Here is a 24,826-nt window from a genome sequence, read left to right on the forward strand (position 1 = left end):
CAAGTGTAATTGAGAAGTTTTATCACCCCACAAGCAAAAATTTCCGACCTATAAAAACACCGTAGATTCTTTTGTAAGGCAGAGGCGCGTTCAAAATGAATGTTTCTTTTTAAAGCACAAGTCAATTATCATGGTTTACCATGATAATTGACTTTTGCATTTTAAACTTTAATTCAAGCCATTATCTATATAAAAAAAACAGCCTGGATGCCCGGCGTTGCCCGGGTGCTTGTAGGTGTGTGTTGAGCAAAAAAAAAGAAAAAAAGTTGTAGTTGGAAGGCAGGCTCGAACCCGTGACGACGCGAAGGCAAAAAGAAAGTGGGGGTGTATGTAAGGGTGTTGGTTGAGCAAAAAAAAAAAAAGAAAAAAAAAAGGAAAATTGCGAGCGCAAAAAAATGTACTGTGAAGGAGGAAAAGAAAGTGAAAAAAAATATGTGACGTGTTTGCTATTGCACTCATCGCCAAACCGGAAGTGACGTAGGTTTAAATTAAAGCTAGACAATCGAAAAGAGAGGATGGCTTTCGAAAATATCGGCGGAAAAAGCCACCTCTCCATGTAGAAAAGTGCCCAGTTGAGGGTGAAGAAATTAATGTTTTTACCCAATTTTTCGATATTTGTCATCTGAAGAGCCGAGCTTCCAAACGATACCGATCTTGTGAAAATCCGTCGCCGTTGAGGAAAGTTTTAGGCAGAATACAAACATACATACATACATACAAATATACATACATACATACATACATACATACATACATACATACATTTAAATAGACAGGTGAGATTTATATTATAGAAGATAACATCATAAAATCAAGAGTAGGATCTCAACAGTGTAATGTAGACTACAATCGTATTGTGGATTAAGTCACTGCAGAGAAGCACTGGAAGCTTCCTTGTGATAAACTGGGGTGGATCCCCAACTAGAGGAGTCAATTGATCGACTTGAATGAAAAATTAGTGATTTCACAGATTTCCATGACAATAAAAGTATGGGAGGGTGGAACATTTGTTGATCCTCATTCAATTCCGGACAATGTCGAGTCTCCCTGGTAGTTTCAGTATAAGGAAAAAGATTCCACTTTAATTCACACAAATAACAAACGAGACAGCTACAATTAAGAAACCGTCTAAAACGGTAATCCATTTACATGTTTAATATTCGGGCCAGATGTCCTGAAAATATCACCCAACAGGAATAAAATGTACTTGATACAACCACGCACCTGGCCGGAAGAAACAAATCTGTGGAAATAGAATACCGTATATAGTTGTGTATAAGTTGAATTTCTGGGAGACAATTTTAAGGTTATTTTGAGAGGATCGACTTATAGATAGGTAATGTTTTTGGAAATTTTGTTAAAGAGCGACTCGGCGCTCGATTATAACACAGAAAACGCCATTTTATTTGTGCACTCGGTATATACCGGTAATCCTAGAAATTAATCGCACTCCTTCTGAACCCTACTGCAGTGTGTTTGCCAGCATGTAAGCACATGTGCGGTTTTTCAGTGGGAGGCTTAATAATAATTGGAATAACTCTTGCAATGTTCACTCTCTAGACGTGGCTATAGGCCTAAGTTCAATATGATGTATTCGGTGATGATACGATAGTTTTTTTAGTAGGAAATGTAATGTTTACAATATGTCATTCTCCCTTAAGTTAAACAAATTTTAACAATTTAATGACAACTATTTAATGAAACCATTTAATAGCACTTAACGCATGTGTTCACATTATTATGCTATATTACGGCTTGTGCAATGTATGAGTTTACGTTATTATGGTACGGGACATAAATTATGTCTAAAAACAGGAACTGCGCCTGGAATTACAGCATGTCATTGATCAGAATGTCTGATTAGCAATATTTGCGTTCGTTGCATGGAAGAGTGCAGCAGGTTGGTTCTATATATGAAAATTGAATAGACCACCCTTGCATAAATGCACGTATTATCGCTCACGTATGCCGAGAAACAATTTATAATGTGTCTTACACACACACACACACACACACACACACACAAAGAAAGAGTCATGAGACGGACCATTTAACTTGTCTAGAATCTACAGTCGACTTATACACAGGTAATACCTAAAATGACACAATTTTTAATTGTTGATTCAAACCGACCTGCAAAGATGATGCTATTCAAAATGGTTAGCTGCAGATAGAAATGCTCTGTCACCCTAATTGACAGTAATGGACATTTACGGATGATCGTGTGAGTATCATAATTTATTATAAATAAAACAGTAGATGTATGTATGTGCGTGTGTGTAAATATTTAACCGATAAACTTTTAAACTATTGGTCACATAACACTGAAATTAACAGAAAATAGTAATCATACACCAAGGATGATTTATAACGAATAAAATCTTTGTTTGGATGGGTGATAAGAAATATATGATAAAGTATAGAAATATGTCGGCACACTGAAATATAAAATGTTCATTTCAGCATGCCTCCGCCTTCTAAAAGAATATACGGTTGCATTTACGCAAGTGTGGTTCATTCGATTTTCATATATAGAACCAACACGCCGCACGCTTACATGTAACAAACTTTTGAGCATGCGCAAATTCATTCATAGCTTGCAGTGGTTTAATTTTAAATATTTCTTTCTGTCGGTAGCTCAAAATTCAGGAAATACATCTGGAGCACTAAATGTTTCGGTTTCAATTCTAGCTGATGGCACTCAAGTAATCATTTTTTAATGTTTTAAAATCAGTACTATATATTAGGTACAATATTAATCACGTTGACACACGTTAGATCACCGAAGTTAAGCAATGTTGAGCCTGGTCAGTATTAAAAATTGGGTATTACAGGTACTGTATGCACTCTCTGCTTATCTCAATATTGGATCAAATCGTCCTAGACTTCTCGTTGCCACTGGACTCAAGCAGTGCTGATTCAGGAGAAATGAGGTTGGGGATTGTGTAACCTTTGCCTCACAATTACATGCGCAGCTGCCCTTACAGTGGGTATCCTTTGTCTTGCGAGACTGAACTGAGGCATTGAGCAGCTCTTGCCAAGATGTAGCAACAGTACTGTATCCTAGGACGACTTGGCTCCTCTTATGCAGGTAGAGAATTGCATGAGAAATGCCGATTCAGGAGAGGTGTGGTTGAGGATTGCGCAACTTTTAGCTCACAATTACACAGGCAGATACCAAACAGGGGTATCCATTGTCTTTCGAGACTGAACAGAAGCATTGATACTATTCAATAGAGAAATGACTATGTAATAATAAATATGAAAGCTGTATGAATTAAAATATAAGCGTATCATCTATTATATCATCTATTATATCATCTATTATATAAACAAACCCAAAATTGAGATCGATATTTGACCGGCGATCAGGTCTGAGAAAATGACTCCATCAATTCCTGTGCGTTCTCTATCCTAAACTTTCCTAAAACTCCTTCATTACAAACAATGACTTTAGCAAATAGGGTGCATACCTTTATAACTATTTGCTAATATTTTCCCTCCTCTGATGAGATGGTAGACATCGAAACTCTATAGGTTAAGGAGATTAATTTTCTAAATCATTCTTTGTCTTGCTTAGAATAATAAAAATTCTTGGATATGAAACTCAACCACTTCATTTCATTTCAATGAGAGTTTTTGAAATTCATTGAATTACAATTTAATTTATTTGCTCTATCTTGCATATCGAGCAATTCTTGTTTAGATGGGATAACTTATAGAATATTACTGCCAGTAATATTTTGTAAACTTTACAATCTCACGTTTCCATAACAACTGATTGTTAAATAAAAACTATTCTGTAGTATATATATATATATATATATATATATATATATATATACTAGCAGTTCAGCCAGGCTTTGCTCTATGTACTGTTCATAACTTTATGGGCATATATATATATATATATATATATATTAAAAAGTTTAACTCATGTCCAGGTAACTTACTTCTAAAATTTCAAGTGTTTAAACCCAAAATTGGCGGAGGAGTTTGGTAGAGTCTGCAAAAGTCAACTCTTTCAACTTTCACCTGTTTGCAGCCAAATTTTCGCCTCAAAACTGATTAAAAATCTTGCTGCATGTATTATTATGTAAAATTTCAAATGTTTAGACCCAAAATTGGCTTAATAGTTTGCTAGAGACCGCAAAGGTTAAATCTTTTGAACTTTGACCCCTTGGCAGCCAAATTTTAGGCGAAAAACCGATTAAAAAGCTTGCACTATGTCTGAATACACTTTATGTAAAATTTCCAATATTAAGACAAAAAATTGGCTGAGTAATTTGGTAGAGACCGCAGAGGTGAATTAGTTTTAAACTTTGACCCCAATTTTAATCCCTTAACATTTATTGTTTTGGACTCAAATCAAGTTTAAAAGTTTGATCCATGTCTAAGTAACCTACATCTAAAATTTCAAGTGTTTAGACCCAAAATTGGTGGAGAATCTTGGTAGAGTTCTCAAAGGTCAATTCGTTCAACATTGACCCCTTAACAGCCAAATTTCTGGCCGAAGACCAATTAAAAAGATTTTCCCAAATCTCAATACCCATTATGTAAAATCTAGAGTCTGTAGACCGAAAATTGACGGAGTAATTTGGTAGGGAAATACACACACACAGAGACATTTTCACTTTTATAGATATACTAGCGTTGCCCGTGTGTTTGGAGGTGTATGCTGAACAAAAAAAAAAAAAAAAAAGAAAAAAGCGGTCAATTTTTTTAATTTGACCCATTAATATTTATTGTTTTGGGCTTATTAAGTTAGATCCATGTCCAAGGAACCTATATCTAAAATTTCAAGTGTTTAGACCAAGAATTGGCGGAGGAGTTTGGTAGAGTTCTCAAAGGTTAAATCGTTGAACTTTGACCCCTTAATCGCCAAATTTCTGGCCGAAAATCGATCACATAGATTTTCCCAAATCTCAGTACCCTGTATATCAAATTTCGAGTCTGTAGACTAAAAATTGACAGAGTTATTGCATAGGGAAATGTACACACGCACACAAACATGTTCACTTTTATAGATATACTAGCATGGGATCCCGGCGTTGCCCGGGTGTTTGAAGGTGTATGCTGAGCAAAAAAAAAAAAAAAGGTCAAGTTTTTTTAACTTTGACCCCTATTATTACCCATTATCTTTTATTGTTTTGGGCTCAAAAAATGCTGAGCAAAAAAAAAAAAAAAAAAAAAAAAAAAAAAAAAACGGTAATTTTTTAAAAACTTTGACTCTTATTATGATCCCTTTATATTTATTGTTTTGAGCTCAAATCAAGTTATTAATTTAAATCCATGTCCAAGGAACCAATATCTAAAATGTCAAGTGTTTAGACCCAAAATTGTCGGAGGAGTTTGGTAGAGTTCTCAAAAGGTCAAATCGTTGAACTTTGACCCTTTAACAGCGGAATTTCTGACCGAAAACCGATCCCATCGATTTTCCCAAATCTCAGTACCCTGTATATCAAATTTCGAGTCTGTAGACTAAAAATTGACAGAGTTATTGCGTAGGGAAATGTACACAGACACACACACACAGATGCACACACACACACACACACACACACACACACATAGACAGACATGTTCACTTTTCTAGATAGATAGATAGATAGATAGATAGATAGATAGATATACACAAGTATTTGTCATTCTTTGGATAAAAAAATAGTGTTGAGATGAGCCATCAGAATCGGAATCGGAAAAATCAGAACTTTGGTGAATATCAATAGCTGTATTGGAATCTGTAAATTTTGTGCATATTTTCTGATGCCTAGAACAATTTTTTTAATTGTGTCTTTTTTTCATTCGATTTTGATTCAAGCAAATTCTCCCACTGCTAGTAGTAACGATTAAACGAGAAATATTTATTGATCTTAGATTATTATTAAAATTAAAATCTATACATCATCCCCCACAAGTGTTCTTTTTAACGTTTGAGAAAATATATGCACATTTAACGTGTTTTTTGCGTTAATCGAGAAAAAAGAACAACTCTATAGTTCCTATTTACTATGCCTCCCCACGGGACATAGTTAGACACCAGGGTCGTTTTTTAATGTGGAGAAAAGGAACAAAAATAAAAATTGTTTCAGTCGTGAAGGATTTCTCCTTCATTGAGAGAGAAAAAGAAATTGAAGTGCAGCATCTGAAGAACACATACTACACTTTGATCTTGACCCGAAGGCCATTTCGAAATTTATAAAGAATCGGAATCGGTAATTGTATCGAAATCGGGAATTTACTATTTACAAAACATGTAATACACGCAACATTATACGGACGACTATATTATTTACAATGTACTCGGTTTTGTCCTCGTATATATATGCACCTGCACCCCAAAATGGCTTTCTAAATAATAACGTAATTATTTCAGCATGGTTCGTAAACTGCACGAGTTCCATATTTTGCACTAATAAAAGGTCTTGATGATATCTTGCTTAGGAAATTGCTTGAAGCGAAAGGCATCGTTCTGCAGAATTGCAGGAAGAGATAAGGAAAAATAAGAAAAAATACCGTTCTTACCTGGATGGTTTCTCTCAGCTGATTATTCTCCTGCCTTAGAGCCAGGATCTGTCGGCGGAGGGAGATGTTCCTTCCCATCTTCGGGGTAGCATTACCAGCTGGTGGGGGGGGGAAAAAGAGAGGAAGACAGAATCATTTCTCAGAGTGTTTGTTTTTCTTTTTTTTTTTGTTTTAAACATTTTCGTATGATTTCGAACTCGTCTTGCCAAAATTTAGCTCAAGGGAACATCCTCAAGACAGAAGGAACACAAGAAAGTTAAGTAATATAAGTCTTATATGCTTAACAGCAAAATGGTAAAACGTAAACAGGAGAAATAAAGTGTTGGATTTTTGGCAAAATATTTACACATTTACAGTATGTGCAACAACGTCCTAAACTCACACACACACACACACACACACACACACACACACACACACACACACACACACACACACACACACACACACACACACGCATGTATATATATATATATATATAACTACTTAATTTACATAAAATTAATACACGAAAGTATATATAAACATATAACACGAAAGTATATGTATACACACACACACACGCATGCATATATATATATATATATATATATATATATATATATATATATATATATATAACTACTTAATTTACATAAAATTAATACACGAAAGTATAGATTTATGCGTAAACTTTAAGTATTTACTTCAAAAGTGCTCAATACGTAGGTAGAGCTAGTTAGTAATTTATAAAATATATATGGCGATTAAGCTATATGACCTTCACCTTCACCGAGGTGCACGACTTATATGACCTTCACCGAGGTGCGCGACTTGACACAAAAAACAGCTTCTTAATCAACTGCTAACGCACGCGTCACTATAACGTCCAATGACAACAACAACCACAACCTTCTCACTCAACCTGCCTTTTATACCACTCTCTCAACCCCTCCTCTTGCGCATGCGCCCGGAGATTTCTGACAACCTCGAGACTTCCGCTTATAAAACCCCAAGTTTTGTTGTCGCGCATGCCTACACAAGACACAAACACGTGGGCGTTTGTTTTGTTGGTAAGTTCTACAAGCTACACTGAATATTCCGCGTTTCATCCACTCTAGGACTCTTCAGGCTTATATATATATATATATATATATATATATATATATATATATATGTATATATATATATGTATATATATATATATGTATATATATATATAGGGTTCCCAATAAAATGTATACACTCTTTAAATAATCTCAACTTGCTACATGAATACGCTATACCACGTTCCCAAGAGATATTTAGGAATAAAGAATTGCACTCCCAGCAGGATGGAGCACTTCCCCACTATCATCGTGTCTAGGGCTATGACAACAGCATATTCTTTTCATTGTGTTGACTCTTGAGTATATATCCGACACAGTTAAACACAGTTAATCACCCAAGAACTACATCACTCTATATAACAGCATAATGGCCGATGTAAAACCTCACAGAACTGTGTTCCGTCCCTTTGTATTGTCCGTGTTTATTATATGTCCTGTTAAACACATGTTATACACGCATTAACTAGCCGATCACAAAATAGGGAAACATTATGGACTAGACGATCACAAACACTAAACATACATGAACAATTATATACACTCACAATGAAAAGTCCATAAACGCAACGAACATTACTAGACGATCACTAGAGACTCTGAGAGTGTCCTAATAAAATGTATACTCTTTAAATTATCTTAATTTGCAACATGAATACACTATACCACATTCCCAAGAGATGTTTAGGAAGAAAGAATGGCACTTCCAGCAGGATGGAACACTTCCCCACTATCATCATGACGTAAGAGCATATCTTGATAGTCATATGCGAAACAGATAGTTAGGACGAAGAGGAAGTATCGAGTACTGTACACGCTAACCGGATTTGACCCCCACCCCAATGGATTTTTCGCTATTTTGGGGGCGGGGTAGCGGATTGGGGCATGTTAAACACAGGACCCACACCACAAAACGAGCTACAATGAATGAGTTGAAAGCAACCATTGAAAGATGTGTCAACATACCAGTTGAACTGATTACGAACGTTCTCGATTCAATCAGTGAGCGTTGTCAGCTGTTCATAGACCACAATCTATCTATATCTATCTATATATCTATAAAAGTGAACGTGTCTGTGTGTGTGTGTCTGTCTGTGTGTCTGTGTACATTTCCTTACGCAATAACTGTCAATTTTTAGTCTACAGACTCAAAATTTGATATACAGGGTACTGAGATTTGGGAAAATCTTTGTAATCCAGAAATTTGGCTGTTAAGGGGTCAAAGTTCAACGATTTCACCTTTGAGAACACTACCAAACTCCTCCGCCAATTTTGGGTCTAAACAATTGAAATTTTAGATATAGGTTCCTTGGACATGGATGTAACTTAATAACTTGATTTGAGCCCAAAAAATACATAATAAGGGGTCATAATAGGGGTCAAATTAAAAAAAAAAAATGACCTCTGCGGTCTCTACCAAATTACTCAGAAAATTTCTGGTCTAAACATTTGAAATTTTATATAAAGGTTATTCAGAGATAGGGCCATATTGAATTTGTCATATTTTGGGCTTTGTTTTGTTTATTAAATTGTTAGGTGAAAGTAGAGAATGGTCTCATAAAAATAATTAAATTTATCATCATTTTATGTTTCCAATGTTATTCCTCCCCCAGTTTTTTCCCTCTCTCTCAATTGCCAAACTTAAAAACAATGATAGAGGTGACATGTCTCCTTGAACGCTTAGTGGCCAAAAAGTGGGTGCTCATTTTACGTTAAATTTATATAGAAAAGTGACTCCCATCTCTAACATGCTATTTTTTTTTTTCAAAATTTCTAATTTTTTTGCACTTATTTGCTCTTCTGCAAACTAATAATATTTATAAAGACTGTTTAAATGTATTAGGCTGAAAAAAAAGTAGATCTCCATTTTTTTTTAGTGATTAAACGCCGCTGGGTCACGTCCTATAAAGTTACCTTTTTAATTAGAAAATTAAGTTTGTAATCGATGAAATTAACGCGAAAAAAGAAAAGAAAAATGTGTACATTGTGGAATTTAGAGGAGGGGAGTTTCATTTGATTTAGGTATTAAACGACGCTGAATTACGTGGTAAAAGTTTATCTATTTCTGTATTGCCGTAAGGAATAAAATAAAACAAACAAATGAAATATTTTCAGTTTTTTTCGTAAGCGTTTTTTTTATATTAAAAACAAAAACAATAAAAGCTAAACATTTTTTCTATTTACACGGAATTATTTTTCCAGTTAGAACTTTAATGAAATTACCAAATGATATTTGGTACACTTTTTTTTTATGGATAGCATCTAGGGGAAAATAACTTAAATTAAATATATTATCAATATAATTGTTGTTTAAAATTTATTAAATAATTTTAAATAGAATACTTAAAATAATTATCTCGCTAAAAACATTAACTAAGATACCGCTATTTATTAAACTCAATTTTTCTTAATGTCATATGCAAATAAGGTGATCTCTTAATTGTATATTTTTTCAAGTATCATACTATATATAAAAATTAATGAAAGATTAAAGTAGGACACGTTTTGTATATATTTATCAACTTGTGAACAAACAAACAGACAGGAATACGAATTTATATATATATATATATATATATATATATATATATATATATATATATATATTCGCTTTGTTTTTCTTTTGTTTTCTTTGAACGGACAATTTTAAAAATTTTATTATTTGAATTTTAAGTTGTTCAGAAAAACGAGATTTGAACGTTATCATGTAATATTTCTATATGATTCCTATTTCGGTGTCATAAAACAGATGAGTACCAGCTGAAGAGAGCTTGATATGAGTATCTAAAACGGTTCCCTATTATCAGGCTTGAAACCGACGGTACAGATGACTTATCTCATCTAAACCTTCTGTAAATAAAAATATAAATAATACGCTCTTAATTTATTTATTGCGGACTATTATCCTCATCTTTCTTAGTTGTTGTTTCACGACGTTTCAACCAACTATTCCTCTGGCCTTCGTCAGGTGGTAACCACGACGGGATAGGAACTCCGAATCTCCTAACTGCATTCTCAGTAATTACTGCCATCCATAGTTGTTGTCGTCTCACCATGTTTGGGTAGGATTGAAACCGCTATTTTCAGACAATTCTCACCTGGAACCGTAGAGATTCAACGTCTCTATCTACTGCGCCACGGGCCATGAAGGTTCCAGGTGAGAACTTATATTATTATCATTTTTGATCTTATAAACAGAGTGGCGTAAATGTATATGATAAGAAGTTTTGTTTCCTATATTAACTGGATGTATACATTTTCTTTAGGTGTTACTAAAATTTGATGTCTTTCTTACTTAACTTGTGATGTTATAAGCGGCGATGATGAAGAAACGCTTTGAAATCATCTTCAGTTTTATACAAACGATCGCTGTGTTTTAATTCTTGGAACTGATACAAATAATGTATTAATTTTATCTATCTCAACTTACTACGTTGCCCGGGTGGACATGAAGTTCAGTTTGGACAGAGCTGCTATACTAAGGATATTGAGCCCCCCCCCCTCGGAAAAGAACAAAAGAAATAAGTGACAACCTGACCCCCCACGAAAAAAATGAATCAAAACAACTTTTGTTTCAATCAAAATAGCAGCGAGTGCCCGTGCGACCGCAAAAATAAAAAATAATAATAATAAAATAAATAAACAAATAAATAATAATATCCCTGCAACTTATGTCCCCGATAGTAGCCCACTACTTCAAAGTGGCACTCTACCTTGTTTGTGGTGAAAATTGAATAATAATAATAATAATAATAATAATAATATATATATATATATATATATATATTCTATTCTAGTTTGCTTGGAGCATTGTTTTGTTTGTATACAAAGGTAGTTGTTTGTATACAAAGCATTGTTTTGTTTGTATACAAAGGTAGTTGGAAGAAGGCAATGCAATACAGAGGTATTACGGATAAACAGTACCCGAAGCAAATTAAGGCATATAAATATATCAATGGTTTTCTATGCATGTTTGGATTAAGGTTGAATAGACATGAAAAAGAGGTTTCTTCCCGAAATATCATATTACACATAAGTTCCATATAACCGCATCGACGCAAGTAAGATTGTAATCTATCTATCTATCTATCTATCTATCTATCTATCTATCTATCTAACTATATATATATATATATATATATATCTAACTATATATATATCTAACTATATATATCTATCTAACTATATATATATATATATGTGTGTGTGTGTGTGTGTGTTGTATGAATAATAGCAAAACTTATATTTAATTTGCTTCAGTTCGTATTTATCCGTTACACTCGCGAATTCCTTCTCTCTCTCTCTCTCTCTCTCTCTCTCTCTCTCTCTCTCTCTATATATATATATATATATATATATATATATATACTAATATTAGTATATATATATATATATATACTAATATTATCCGTTACACTCGCGTATTTATCCTTTACACTCGCGAATTCCTTCTCTCTCTCTCTCTCTCTCTCTATATATATATATATATATATATATATATATATATATATATATATATATATATATACTAATATGTGTGTGTGTGTGTGTAATGAATTTAAGACAAAATAAATATAGGTATGCATGCATTTATTTGCTAGTTCAATAAGGAAAAAAACATCATAGAGAAACAGGTGTCTTTATGCCTTTCTTTCGAAGCCTAATGTTTCACGTCATAAGAAGAGAAGGAAGCGCGATTATAGATGCAGGGAAATGCGACATCTAGCTTAGTGTACATTACCATGGATGTGTAAAATAAAATAGAATGAAGATAAAAGAAATAAAGGACATGAAGGATGAAGCAAAAAAAATGTAGGGAGATGGTATGTCAGTTATATAACTGGGGGTTCGTAGACGGGAGCGATAGGGGTGAGTAAAACAGAGTGAATTCTAATATAAAAATGAGTGAAAGGTTTTAAGGCAAGGAAATATAGAAAATAAAGAAAAATGTTAAAATAGAAATATGATAATGGGATATAATAATAATAATAATAATAATAATAATAATAATAATAATAATAATAATAATAATAATAATAATAAGGCATAGTTGATAGAGGAATAGAAATGAAAAAAAAACATGTATATATATATATATATATATATATATATATATATATATATATATATATATATATATATATATATTGTGCGAGATCACGATTTCCAGACGCTCGCTCACTTTAGATCTTCTTAATAACGGTATGCTTTATGGATTTATAAATGTTTAATTTCAATAAATTCTCATGGCGGTGATGTTCTTTGCTAATAGAATCAAAGGGGAATTCGTGGTGGGGCTCGAATTCTTTGAATAGCGACAATCTTCACTTCATGTACGAAGCATAAAACATTAGTGTCTATAAGAATAAATACAATTATTTATCATTTTTAATTATATGTATACAATTATATATAATTATATATACATAGATATATATGTATGTATGTATATACATATTGTTTTTTTTTTTCAAATATAATTATCCACTGACACGTGTTTCGTCGTTCAGGACTCATCAGAGTGGCTGAATCAGATGAGATGTAGATGACGTTATATTTAAAGAAAAAAAAAACAATATATATGCCGGTCCCCATTTGGAGGTACCAAATTGGTCAAAGGGAAAATTTATCTTAACTCCCATTTAGGTAAAAATGCACTTTCGTATAAATAATTGAATTTATTCAAAAAGTATTGCAAACGAAAACAAACAAATAACATCCTCTCTCTCTCTCTTTCTCTTTCTCTCTCTCTCTCTCTCTCTCTCTCTCTATATATATATATATATATATATATATGATGATGATTGCAACGTCTTGTCAGACGAGTACCACTCTCTCAGACACTTAAAGTCCATGAGGCCAAAAATGACTCCCATCGCCACAGGACCATTTTAATAGACAAATGCCTGAGGGAGTATCTGTACACAGATAATGTTACAGTCTTAGCTTTGTACGACAGCTAAGTCTCTCTCTCGGTTCAAAACGTTGAGATCCAGCTACAAGCAAGAGCAAGATAGCCAGCAACAAGTTAAACTGCAGACCAGCTTAATGCGGGTACTGGTCTCCCGCTTTATGATTTTTTAAATCAGAGATTTTCTTCTCCTAGAAAGGTTGCCTTCGCCACTGCTTACGGGAGCCCTCTCCACCCCAACACATACATACATAACACAAACACACACGGTGCTAGTTGGACGTTGACCCTGAAAAAGGGTTCATTCGCCCCTTGGAACGTCTTGTTTTTAATCCTTCAGGGAGACTAGCCACCGTCCTCACCAAACAAGTCTGGTAGGGGAACCAGTTTAGTCGCCGGTGACTCGACAATGAGGCAGGTAGTACTGGGTTACATGGTTAGGGTAATAATAATAATAATAATAATAATAATAATAATAATGATAATATATACACACACACACCTATAAAAATCTTAATAATATTTTCAAATTGTGTTTAACTGATCATTTACAATAGGTATTTTTTGCGGCATTAAATATTCTAAAAAGGGTTGATATGCCGTAAATAGTAAAATACAGAAAAAAAAAAAGAAACTCGAAGAAGAAAAAAATGTGATCCACTCACATATAAAAGAAAAGTCCTGGTCGTATACGGTTAATTTCGGCTCTTCAGAAACCTGAGAAGTCTGAAAAAAAAAAGTAAAAATAAATATGGAGGACAATGTTAGCAATGTATGGTACCGCGAAGATGAAGTGACATATCACCAAAAACAGTCAAACGAACGAAGGTGGTATTTAAATTATAAATGTTCATATATCTATTTATTTTTTTCCAAATTATTCACACATATAAATCAGTAAATATCGACTTGCTGGTTAATACATCTTGGATGATAATGGTAGTTTCGAAAAGTGCCTATATTTTTCAACAAGAAAACAAACCAAAAGTATACCGAAAAAAAAAAGGAACAGGGATACGAAATCAGTCAGGAAAATAAATTTAAACTGCTATCATATAAAAGTGAAAATGTATGTGTGTGTTCCTTTTTTTTGTATGTCCGGTAAAGGTTTTTTCGGGTGTTGGGTGGGGACTTACTAATTCTTACAACTTTTTATATACTCCCTAGATTATAATATCTCTGATTTACGAAAGGAGGTCATCTCTATATTTTAGTTGAGCGACATTTATTTTATAAAATTCATGCTATCCCGTCGTCCTGCCTGTTTGCTCGTGTTTTTCCTTAAAAATCGAAACTCCAGTCCAGAAAGCAATTAACTTTGATCAATACGGGGAAAACCCCCTCATATCAGACAATTGCTATTCATTTGGACACTCCCCTTTGTGTAGGGGACTGGTTTTTCCCAAGGAAACAAACAAATACGCAGAAATCTTCAAGCTTAACTGGCTCTGCGTGATTTCATTTCTCTATCGCGTGATGTTTGACAGAAAACCAGACGTTCGTTTTTAAGCGTTTGATTTCAACCATTCTCACTTCTCTGCCCTCTTAGCGTCGCGATTAGATGTCAGGCTTTCTTTTCCCCCTTCATCTCAAGCCTTCGGGTCCGTGCCTACCAATTTTTTTTTTTACACTTCCAAACACCCGGGAAACGCTGGGCACCCCGCTAGTCTATAAATATAAAAGCGAAAATGTATGTATGTATGTATGTATGTATGTATGTATGTGTGTGTGTTCGCTTTTTCTGTATGTCTACAAAAGGCTTCTTTCAGAGAAGCGGTCGCTCGCTTCACAACTTTTTAAAACTTTTTATATTACATATAAATCGTAATATCTCACAGTTAACAAAGAAGCTCGCCTATCTATTTAATTTGCTCGATTTGGGAAGATAAATATTCAACATTTGTCGCTCGCCGCATATGGGTTAGTTTTTTCCTATAACATCTTGGGAAAATAAAAATCCTGCAGTCAAATTTGACCTCATTAACTCATTAAAACGGGCACCTGCCGAATCCAAGTAATTAAATAAATTCAAACGTGTTTCTGTTAGCATCTCGCGGTGTTGCAATGGTTAACGTCGCACGCTTTTTTTCACACTTTAATTTACAACTTTGTCTCAACGGTTCGGGTTCGATCCTCATCCTTACTTTTTTTTTACCCTCCCCCCTGGAGTTTTCATACACACCTCCAAACACCCAGTCAACGCCAGGTACCCCTCGCTAGTCTATAATAAAAAAGAAAATTGTCTGGTTTTATTTTACTTCATTCAAAGTTCTCAGAAATCAAGGGGCTAACCCTTAAACTCTATATGAGATACATAGATATTCGAATGTTCCATTAAACTTTTTTTATTTCTCAAACACTGAGTTCGTAAAGAAAAAGAAAAAGAACATACTTTTCCTCTCCCCAATTAACCATTTTCGCTCCAGAAGATATCTCACTACTGATGCAATTTTCTATCTATATAAAATACAAGTATGTCCAAGGATGGAATACTGCTGCCATATCTGGGAAGGAGCTGCTAAAAACAGCCTATCCTGCCTTGACAGAGTACAAAATAGACTTCGTGGCTTGGTGGGGGATGCCCTTTTCTCTACCCTGCAACCTCTCTCCCACAGAAGAGACGTTGCGAGCCTATCTTTGTTTTATCGTTATTCCCATGGCAGGTGCTCGTCTGAACTCCAATCTCTGGTCCCCCCTCGCTAATCTTTTACGAAAAACACCCGTCTAGCTGAAACCACTGTCAAACATTTTCCCCACTCTTTATCTGTGCCTAAATCAAAACGTAGATTCCATGAACAAAGATTCTTTCTTAGAACTGCACGCCTGTGGAACTCTGTTCCGTCTGCCTGCTTCCCACCTGACTACAACCTGGATGTCTTCAAGTCCGACATAAACAAATTCCTGATGAACCGCCCCCTTAAGTAGACACTTTATTAAATCTCCACACTAACGTACTGTACATGCACTAACCCTTATCCCTGAGTGGCTTCCGGGCCTTGATAAGTGGTGACCACCTTGTAAAAAAACAAAAAAATGTTAAAGTATATCTTTCATTTTGGTTTCTTGGTCTTACTGGATTCCAGGAAAAGAATTTATCTAGTCTGGTGGAGTATCCAGCTTCGTGCTATTACTTGAGGCAACATCACTTGGAGAAGGTGCACCATTCTTCATCAAAGCTAATGTGAGTTAGCCATAGTGAGGAGATCTTATTTAAGCAGCGAATACGAAATGTGATTTTGAATGTTTGGTTAGGGTTTACTTTTAGGGAAAAATTTCCTCATGCCAGATTGTTCTAGCAAGCAGAGAGACCTCAGACACTCGAGGATAGTGTCTAGTAGACATCTGTCCGTATGTCCAGCTAAAAGTGAAAATCTACACAAGACGTATATATTTATTCTTTTGGAGGTCAACAGAAACAGAATTATTAAAGAAGGGAATCGATATTTTGCACGATTTTTATTGTTATTATGTAGTACTGTACTTTGGGGTAATTGCGCCAAGTCCGGAGTAATTGCGCCAACTAGCTAAAAGTGCTCTTTTGGCAACCACAAAGTACGGTAATCCTTCAATATTTTTCCAAGTACCAGAGAAAATGAGAGAGGAAGGAAACAGTTGACAGAGAGGGAAGAGGGAAGAGGGAAGAGGGTTAGAAAGAGGGGAAATAGATAGCTACAGAGAGATAAGTTTTAACAGAAAGGTGCTATGTATACTTTTGGACTCTTCTAGTTTGTTGTTTATGCCTCCACTCCCATCTGGGCAACGCTGGGTAACCATGCTAATCTTTTAATAAAGTAAAGAAAACATTTTATGATAATTGCCATAATAGATGCATACTAACCTAATAAAAATATTTGTTATAAAAATGTTATAAAGATAAACGCAGAAAGTCTTCTCGTCTAATACTTTCTTCCCTCAGACAGCTAGACTTTGGAATTCTCTTCCTGCTACCTGCTACCTGCTTCCCTGGCTTTACTGGTATGTAGAAGTTTAAATGTGGCATAAACCAACATCTTGCTCATCTCCCAAAAACATGGTAATTAAATAGTAGCCCCTTACATCCAAGTGGCAATATGCCTTGTTTGAGATTAAAGTGACTAAAAAATATCAGAAATAAATTTTGATAAATATTTAATAGGAAATCGCTTTTAATAGATGACTAATGGATAACATTTTTCTATAGATGTTTAATTGGTAAGTATTTTCATGGATATTTAATAGGCGTATGTTTTTTATAGACATTTAATGCATAAATACTTTTAACCGAAGTTTACCCCTTTGAAAAATAGAATATTTATTTACAAAGATTAGCAACGCGTTGGTCGGTGCTTAATTGGCAAATACTTTTAATAGATGTTTAATGGGTAAATATTTTTCATAGATGTTTATTGTATAAATAGTTTTCATAGATACTGTTAATTGATGTTTAATGGGTAAGTTATTTTCATAGACGTTTAAGAGGTAAACAGAGGATTTAAATTAATGCTCTATGCACATGATGACGCTGCTAAGAAAGAACGTGAATTATTTAAGCAATAATGCACGTACAGCAAATAAAATATGTTAAGAGTCAGTGGCGAACAGGAATAATATTAATGAATATTTTGTTTTAAACTATGAAAAACATAAACGAAACATGTATATGTACATCTATAATATAAATCCCACCTGTCTGTTTAAATGTATGTATGTATGTATGTATGTATGTACGTATGTACGGTATAATCACGTTGAAATACCGGTTCTTGTCAGACCACCAAAGTTAAGCAACGTTGAGCCTGGCTAGTACCAAATGGGTGACCATTTGGGAATTCTAGGCGCTGTACGTGCTTTCCGCTTATCTCGGCATCGTTTCCAATCGTCCTGAACCTCCACTTGCCGCTGGTACTCAACAATGTCGACTCAGGAGAGGTGTCGATGGAGACTGCGTAACTCTTGCCACACAAATTTCATGCGCAGGCACCCTTACAGTGAGTATCCATCGTCTGTCAAGACTGAAGGAAGCCGTTGTTATGTATGTATGTATGTATGTATGTATGTATGTGCGTATGTATGTCTGACTAAAACTTTCGACAGAGCCGACGGATTTTCACAGGATCAGTATCGTCTTGAAGCCCGACCCTTCGGACGGCAAATATCGAAAAATTGGCTAAAAACATTAACTCCTTCACCCTCAACTGACCACTTTTCTACAGGGAGGGATCGTTTTTTTCGCCGATATTTTCGAAAGTCATCCCCTCTTTTCGATTGTCTAGCCTTAATTTAAACTTACGTCACTTCCAGTTTGACGATGGGCGCAACAGCAAAGATGTCACGCTTTTTTTCATGTTGTTTTCCTCCTTTGCGGTTCAGGTTCGAGCCTTCCTGCCTGCCTATCTGCTACCATTTTTTTTGTGCTCGCAATTTCCTTTTTTTGTCTTTTGCTCAACCAACACCCTTACACACACCTCCACTTTCTTTTCCGCCTTCGCGTCATGGGTTCGAGCCTGTCTTGCTACTACAACATTTTTTTTTTTTTTTGCTCAACACACACGGTCCTGGATATGACCTTAAATCCAATGGGGGTCCTGGATATGACTATATCCAATGGTGAGGCCCCAGCTTGCGGGCTTTAAGGAGTGTGCAGCCACCCTTTAATTGCCATTGCTCCCAGGTCCACTCTGACCCGGAGTGGTAGTACCTGTTAAGGCCCCAACTATGGGTTAAATAGAAACTGACTTAAAAAAAAAGACCAAATATATTCTATTAAAAACTTTCTTCTAAATCACTGAATTCGGCATTAAATGACCTGAAATTGGTTAATATGCTGTAAATAACAAAAAAAAAACAAAAAAAAAAAACAACCAACAATCAACACACACCTACAAACACCCGGGCAACGCCGTTCATCTAGCCTAGTTAAGCATATAATTGAACACATTGTTCCCATGGGCATTTAAATGCACATATTATTTAAAGGTTATGAAACACAAATTAAAACATATGGTTTCCTATGGTGTGTTATCTGTTAGGAGACCTGGCCAATGTCCAAGGCAAGTCCTTATTTACTTGTGTCCATACGAGTTAGATAATAAAGTCGATTCTTAATTTTAGGGAAACTCCCCATAATCGGTACTCCAGATTGGGAGAAAAAATCTTTTAAATATGAGTATGATATGAAATTGCATATTAATTTGGGAGCTCTTCATAGATGTAGTTTCATTACATTTCGGCCAATTATTCCTCTGGCATTCGTCAGCTAGTTAACCGCGATGGGATAGGAATGCTGAGTCTCTTAACTGTACCCTCAGTAATTACTGCCTTCCATAGATGTTGTCATCTATGGAAGGCAGTAATTACTGAGGATACAATTAAGACTAAGCATTCCTATCCCGTCGCGGTTAACCAACTGACGAAGGCCAGAGGAATAGTTGGCCGAAACGTCGTGAAACAACAACTATTAAGATGAGGATAACAGTCCACAAATAAATAAATAAATATGCAGCTCTATTTAGTCATATTTTGTTATATCATTAATAGACAATCAGTATTTTTAGTAAAAAAAATTTTGAGATCAATTCACTTCCGGTTCCACATTGTAAAATTAAAACAAGCCCTCCTTCACCTTCCAACCCCAAACAAGTACACGTTGCGGCCAAGCGAACAAGTTAATGAACATTTATTGCCTCCAATTTCAAAATATAATTCTCATTTTGATTCATGCCTACAAAAATCAGCAATTTTTACACCACTTTCAATGACGTCATGAATACAAAATATTATTATTTGAAGGGTACTCTTGCATAATTTGTCCCGGATTCTCCGGAATTCTCGTCAAGCATGGATCCGGCGAAACCAGTAATCATCGGTTTCAGCCGAGCGTTGTTCAAATGTTGAAACGATAAATCGACTTTTTATTTTTTATTTTTATGTAATGTTTTTAGTGTTTTTTCGGTGATAAAAAGGGGAGGGGGGTTCTGATTATTTATTTATTTTTTTTTTTGTAATTTATTGACTGGGCGTTTGATTAGCCAATGAAAAAGCCCTAATGAAATGGAAGCAGATGACTTTCGAATTTTAATAATTATAAACACAAATGCTTACTAAAAAAAAACAAAAAGATTGTGTGTTAAAGATGATTTCTCCTGGAAATGCATAAATCGACAGTGCAGATAATGGATAATTTTACACAGGATCGTTTTTTTTTTTTTTTTTTGCGCGCGATTTAAGTTGGAAATTCCAACAATAGTAAAAATCATTTATTTATGGGCGCCAGAAATGGCTACACTTAAAAATATGCAAAGGGAATGCAGTGTTATATCGGAGCACACTTACACATTTCCTTTACCCCATCCCCTCCCTCTTTGCTGTCGATGGCCGTTCAACAGTCGACCGAAGTAAAAGATTCCTACGTAAATATCCTCATCTCGAGAAAGTTCTTCTGCCGGCAATGAACAGCCGTAAAAAAAAAAAATAAAAAAAAAAATATTAAGTTTTCTTGAAAAAAATACTAATTGTTTTCCTGTACTTTCATCTAACAATTTACGCTTTTCCTAAACATATTTTACATATTTTCTTAAATATATATATATATATATATATATATATATATATATATATACAATTTCTGTTGACCCCCTCCCCCCAAAAAAATACTGAACAAAAAGTCTTGAAAAAAAAAAAAGAAAAAAAAAAACTTGTACTTACACCTAACAATTTACGGTTAAAAAAAGTAAAATTTTCATCTTTTCTTGAAAAAAAAAAAAAGAAAAAATACTTTTTTGTTGATAAATATTTTGCATATATATATATATATATATATATATATATATATATATATATATATATATATACAAATAAAATAAATAAAAATATTTTCATTCCTTTGAAAGTAGGTTTTTGTTATTTTTGATTATTTGCATTTGTATTTTTCCCTCGATTTGTTTGTTTTTAAATTATTCTGCGTCTGTTATAATGTTCGGCTTAAACCGATGATTGTCGGTTTCGTCCGATCCATGCTTGACGGTAATTCCTGAGAATCTGGGTCAAATTATGCAAGAGTACCATTTGAAGTCATCGATCAAAACGCTATGAAAGTCACACCTAAAAGTGTGATTTTCACAGCGTTTTGGTCGATGTAACCTCTGACCTTCTTCAGGTGTATCTTATCGAACTAATAAATTTTTCTGTCAAACTGGGGAATCTGAAGGATTTTCTAATGGAACCCTTTATTTAATCCACAGGAGTAGCATGCCCTCGTTCCGTCAGCCATAACTGGGTAGAAGTCCTAAGTAATTCGCAATTGTATTTTGAGTATCGCCCACACTGAGGATTGAACTTTCAACCTCCAGAAGAGAGTAACTCACAACTGAATTTTACCAAGTACGGCACGGGTCCTTAATTATAGTCATGCAAGTTATGAATGTTTTCATCAAAACAACTGAATTAATTAAATCATTTCTCTCTGATAGGTTCATAAAAGTAGTGGTCGATGGGCAGAAATCAGAAGCTCACAGTAATAACGCTGGAGTCCCTCAGGGGTTCATCCTGGGCCCAACTCTCTTCCTGATTTACATCAATGATCTCCCAAATCATATCCTAAGATCATTCGTAAACATTTATGCTGACGACACTAACATCTATGGCAATACTCAAAACGCTGTAAACGACCAAGGTCTTTCTGATTCTCTCTCCTCTGATCTTCATCATGTGGTGCAATGGGGAAAGAGGTGGCTAGTTAATTTTAATGCATCTAAAACCAAGCTTCTATCTTTCCATCATCAACGCTCTGATCCTTGTCTGGTATCAATTAAAATGAATGGCTCTCATCTTGGGGAGGCTCTATATTTTGACAAGCTTCTAAGTCTGACCTTTATTCCTAATCTGAGATGGAACAAATTCTTTACAAAGGCTGCTGGAAAAATGGTGAGATTGTACTACTGCTCCAGTAGATATTTCACTGTTGATGCAATTCTCTACTTGTATAAAAGCCAAGTACGTCCAAGTGATGGAGTACTGTTGCCACATCAGGGCAGGAACTGCTAGAAGTAGCTTATCCTGCCTTGACAGAGTTAAAAATAGACTTCATAGCTTAGTGGGGAATGCCCCTTTCTCTTTCCTGCAATCCCTTTCCCACAGAAGAGACGTTGCAAACCTGTCTCTGCTTTATAGTTATTTTCATGGCAAGTGCTCGTCAGCGCTCCAATCTATAGTTCTCACTGGCCTGACTTTCATGAAAAGCACTAGTCTAGTTGATACCACTGTCAATAACTTCTGCTACTCTTTATCTATGCCTAAACCTAAACGTAGATTCCATGAACAAACCTTCTTTCTTAGAACTGAACGCCTGTGGAACTCTGTTCCCTTTTCCTGCTTTCCAACTGACTACAATATGATCGTCTTCAAGTCCAACATGAACAAGTTCTTAATGAACCGCCTCTTAAGTAATCCAATTTACCAAATTTTCACTACTAACGATTACTACACCATTTTCCCATTGACTACTGTACACTCATTAACCCTTATTCTCGAGTGGCTTCCGGGCTTTGATAAGTGGTTACTCGTTTGTAAAAAAAAAAAAAAAATTGTTTGAAAAAAAAACCCTAAACGTTTTCAGTCGACTTTTCTCAAACTATTTTTCTCTCTATTATACACGCACAAGCATGCTTTCTGCCTCTATCTCTCTCTCTCTCTCTCTCTTTCTTCTAAACCTGTACCTCCGTCTTTCTCTCTAAAACACGCATGCTTTCAGACTCTCTCTCTCTCTCTCTCTTTCTCTCTCTCTCTCTCTCTCTCTCTCTCTCTCTCTCTCTCTCTCTCTCACATGCTTCCCGTTTCTCTACCTTACCTAGTATTACCATATTAGACTGCTTGAAGATTGGATTTATTTGCTTCCCCACTGAGCAAATTAGGCACAAGGCCGTTTTTAAATGTGGAGAGTGAAGGGGAAATGGGGACCAACTCCCCGGGGAGTAGGGGAGCTGGATAGTGACAATTGGTATGAAGGATTTCCCCTACATTGACCAATAACTGATTGCCACAAGGGCAATGGTCTTTGCTTGAACTTTGGTGTCCAGCCCCGCAGGGGGGGGGGGGGGCATGAAGATACCAGCTTCATGACCTAAACATTGATGTTATTGTTTTTTCCTTTTCCATTTGCAAAACATAATCATACTCTGAAAAGTCCCCCTCCCAAAAAACAAAAAACAAAAATTTTCCTCTACAAAACAACTAAACCAAACATCAAAACAGGTTGATATGCTGTAAAACAGAACAATGGAACCAAACTCTCCCTTGCACATGCTTTCCGTATCTCTCTGCTTGGTTTGTCTGAGGAACAGTCTCTACCAAACTCCTCTGTTAATTCTTTGGTCTACAGACTTGAAACTTGATATATGGGGGATTTGGATCTGTGGAACAAATTCGATTTAGTCTTTAGCCGATAAAAATAGCTATGCTCTATTTCTCTCCCACACACATATGCTGTCTGTCTCTCTTGCGCGCATGTGTCCCTAACACACACACACACACACGCGCGCGCACACACTCTCTCTCTCTCTTTCTCCCTCTCTTTCTTTCTCTCTCTCTCTCTCTCGCTTGAAAATATAAGTTCTTTATAAACTCATAAACACATACATGCTCTCTTTGTCTCTCTCACCCTCTCTCTCTCTCTTCTCTCTTTTTCACCACCACCTCTTTTCGTCTCTCTACTCTGCTGGGGCGAAGATCAGAGGAAGTTTGTTTCCTGACAGAAACTAAAGTCGCTTGACAAAGCGCATGTCATACCATTTGTGGAATTCTAGTCACATGTCAATCAAGATTTTGGGTGTGCATTCTAGCGTGTCTAGCCGTGAACGAACGGCGAGAAGGATTCTCTTGGTAGTTCCAATGTCAGTTCTGCTCGAAAGACTCTCTTTGATTCCTTAGAACCAAGGAAACGGGGGAACTGGTGCAGACAGATTGTTAGCAACTCTTGTACGGACACATTTCAATACAATCGCAATTTCGATTCGATTTTATCTGTAGACAGGCTTGAAACATATATATATATATATATATATATATATATATATATATATATATATATATATATATATATATATATATATTGGATATCTATGTATGTTTGTATTCTGCCTAAAACTTTTGACAGAAGCGACGGATTTTCACGAGATTGATATCGTTTTGAAGCTTGACCCTTCGGACAACGAATATGGAAAAATTGGCTATAAACATTAATTTCTTCACCCTCAATTGGGCACTTTTCTACAGGGAGGGGTCGCTTTTTCGCCGATATTTTCGAAAGTCATCCCCTCTTTTCGATTGACTA

At 35.2% G+C, this 24,826-nt stretch overlaps 1 protein-coding gene and 1 pseudogene across 1 annotated transcript in view; one reads left to right on the forward strand and one right to left on the reverse strand.

Annotated features, from left to right (window-relative positions):
* The window catches only part of LOC145259858 (uncharacterized), a 1,597,463-nt gene that overhangs the window by 36,050 nt on the left and 1,536,587 nt on the right, over positions 1-24,826 (reverse strand). The window contains exons 14-15 of the mRNA XM_080117703.1: positions 14,187-14,247; positions 6,526-6,623 (exon numbers count right to left, since the gene is read on the reverse strand). Coding sequence (XP_079973829.1) covers positions 6,526-6,623; positions 14,187-14,247 — 159 coding nt within the window. The remainder of the gene's footprint in view (positions 1-6,525; positions 6,624-14,186; positions 14,248-24,826) is intronic.
* LOC145260000 (5S ribosomal RNA) lies at positions 18,231-18,347 on the forward strand (annotated as a pseudogene).

Source organism: Euprymna scolopes, chromosome 35, assembly GCF_053919585.1.
Source record: "Euprymna scolopes isolate OS-2025 chromosome 35, ASM5391958v1, whole genome shotgun sequence".
Classification (NCBI taxonomy): domain Eukaryota; kingdom Metazoa; phylum Mollusca; class Cephalopoda; order Sepiida; family Sepiolidae; genus Euprymna; species Euprymna scolopes.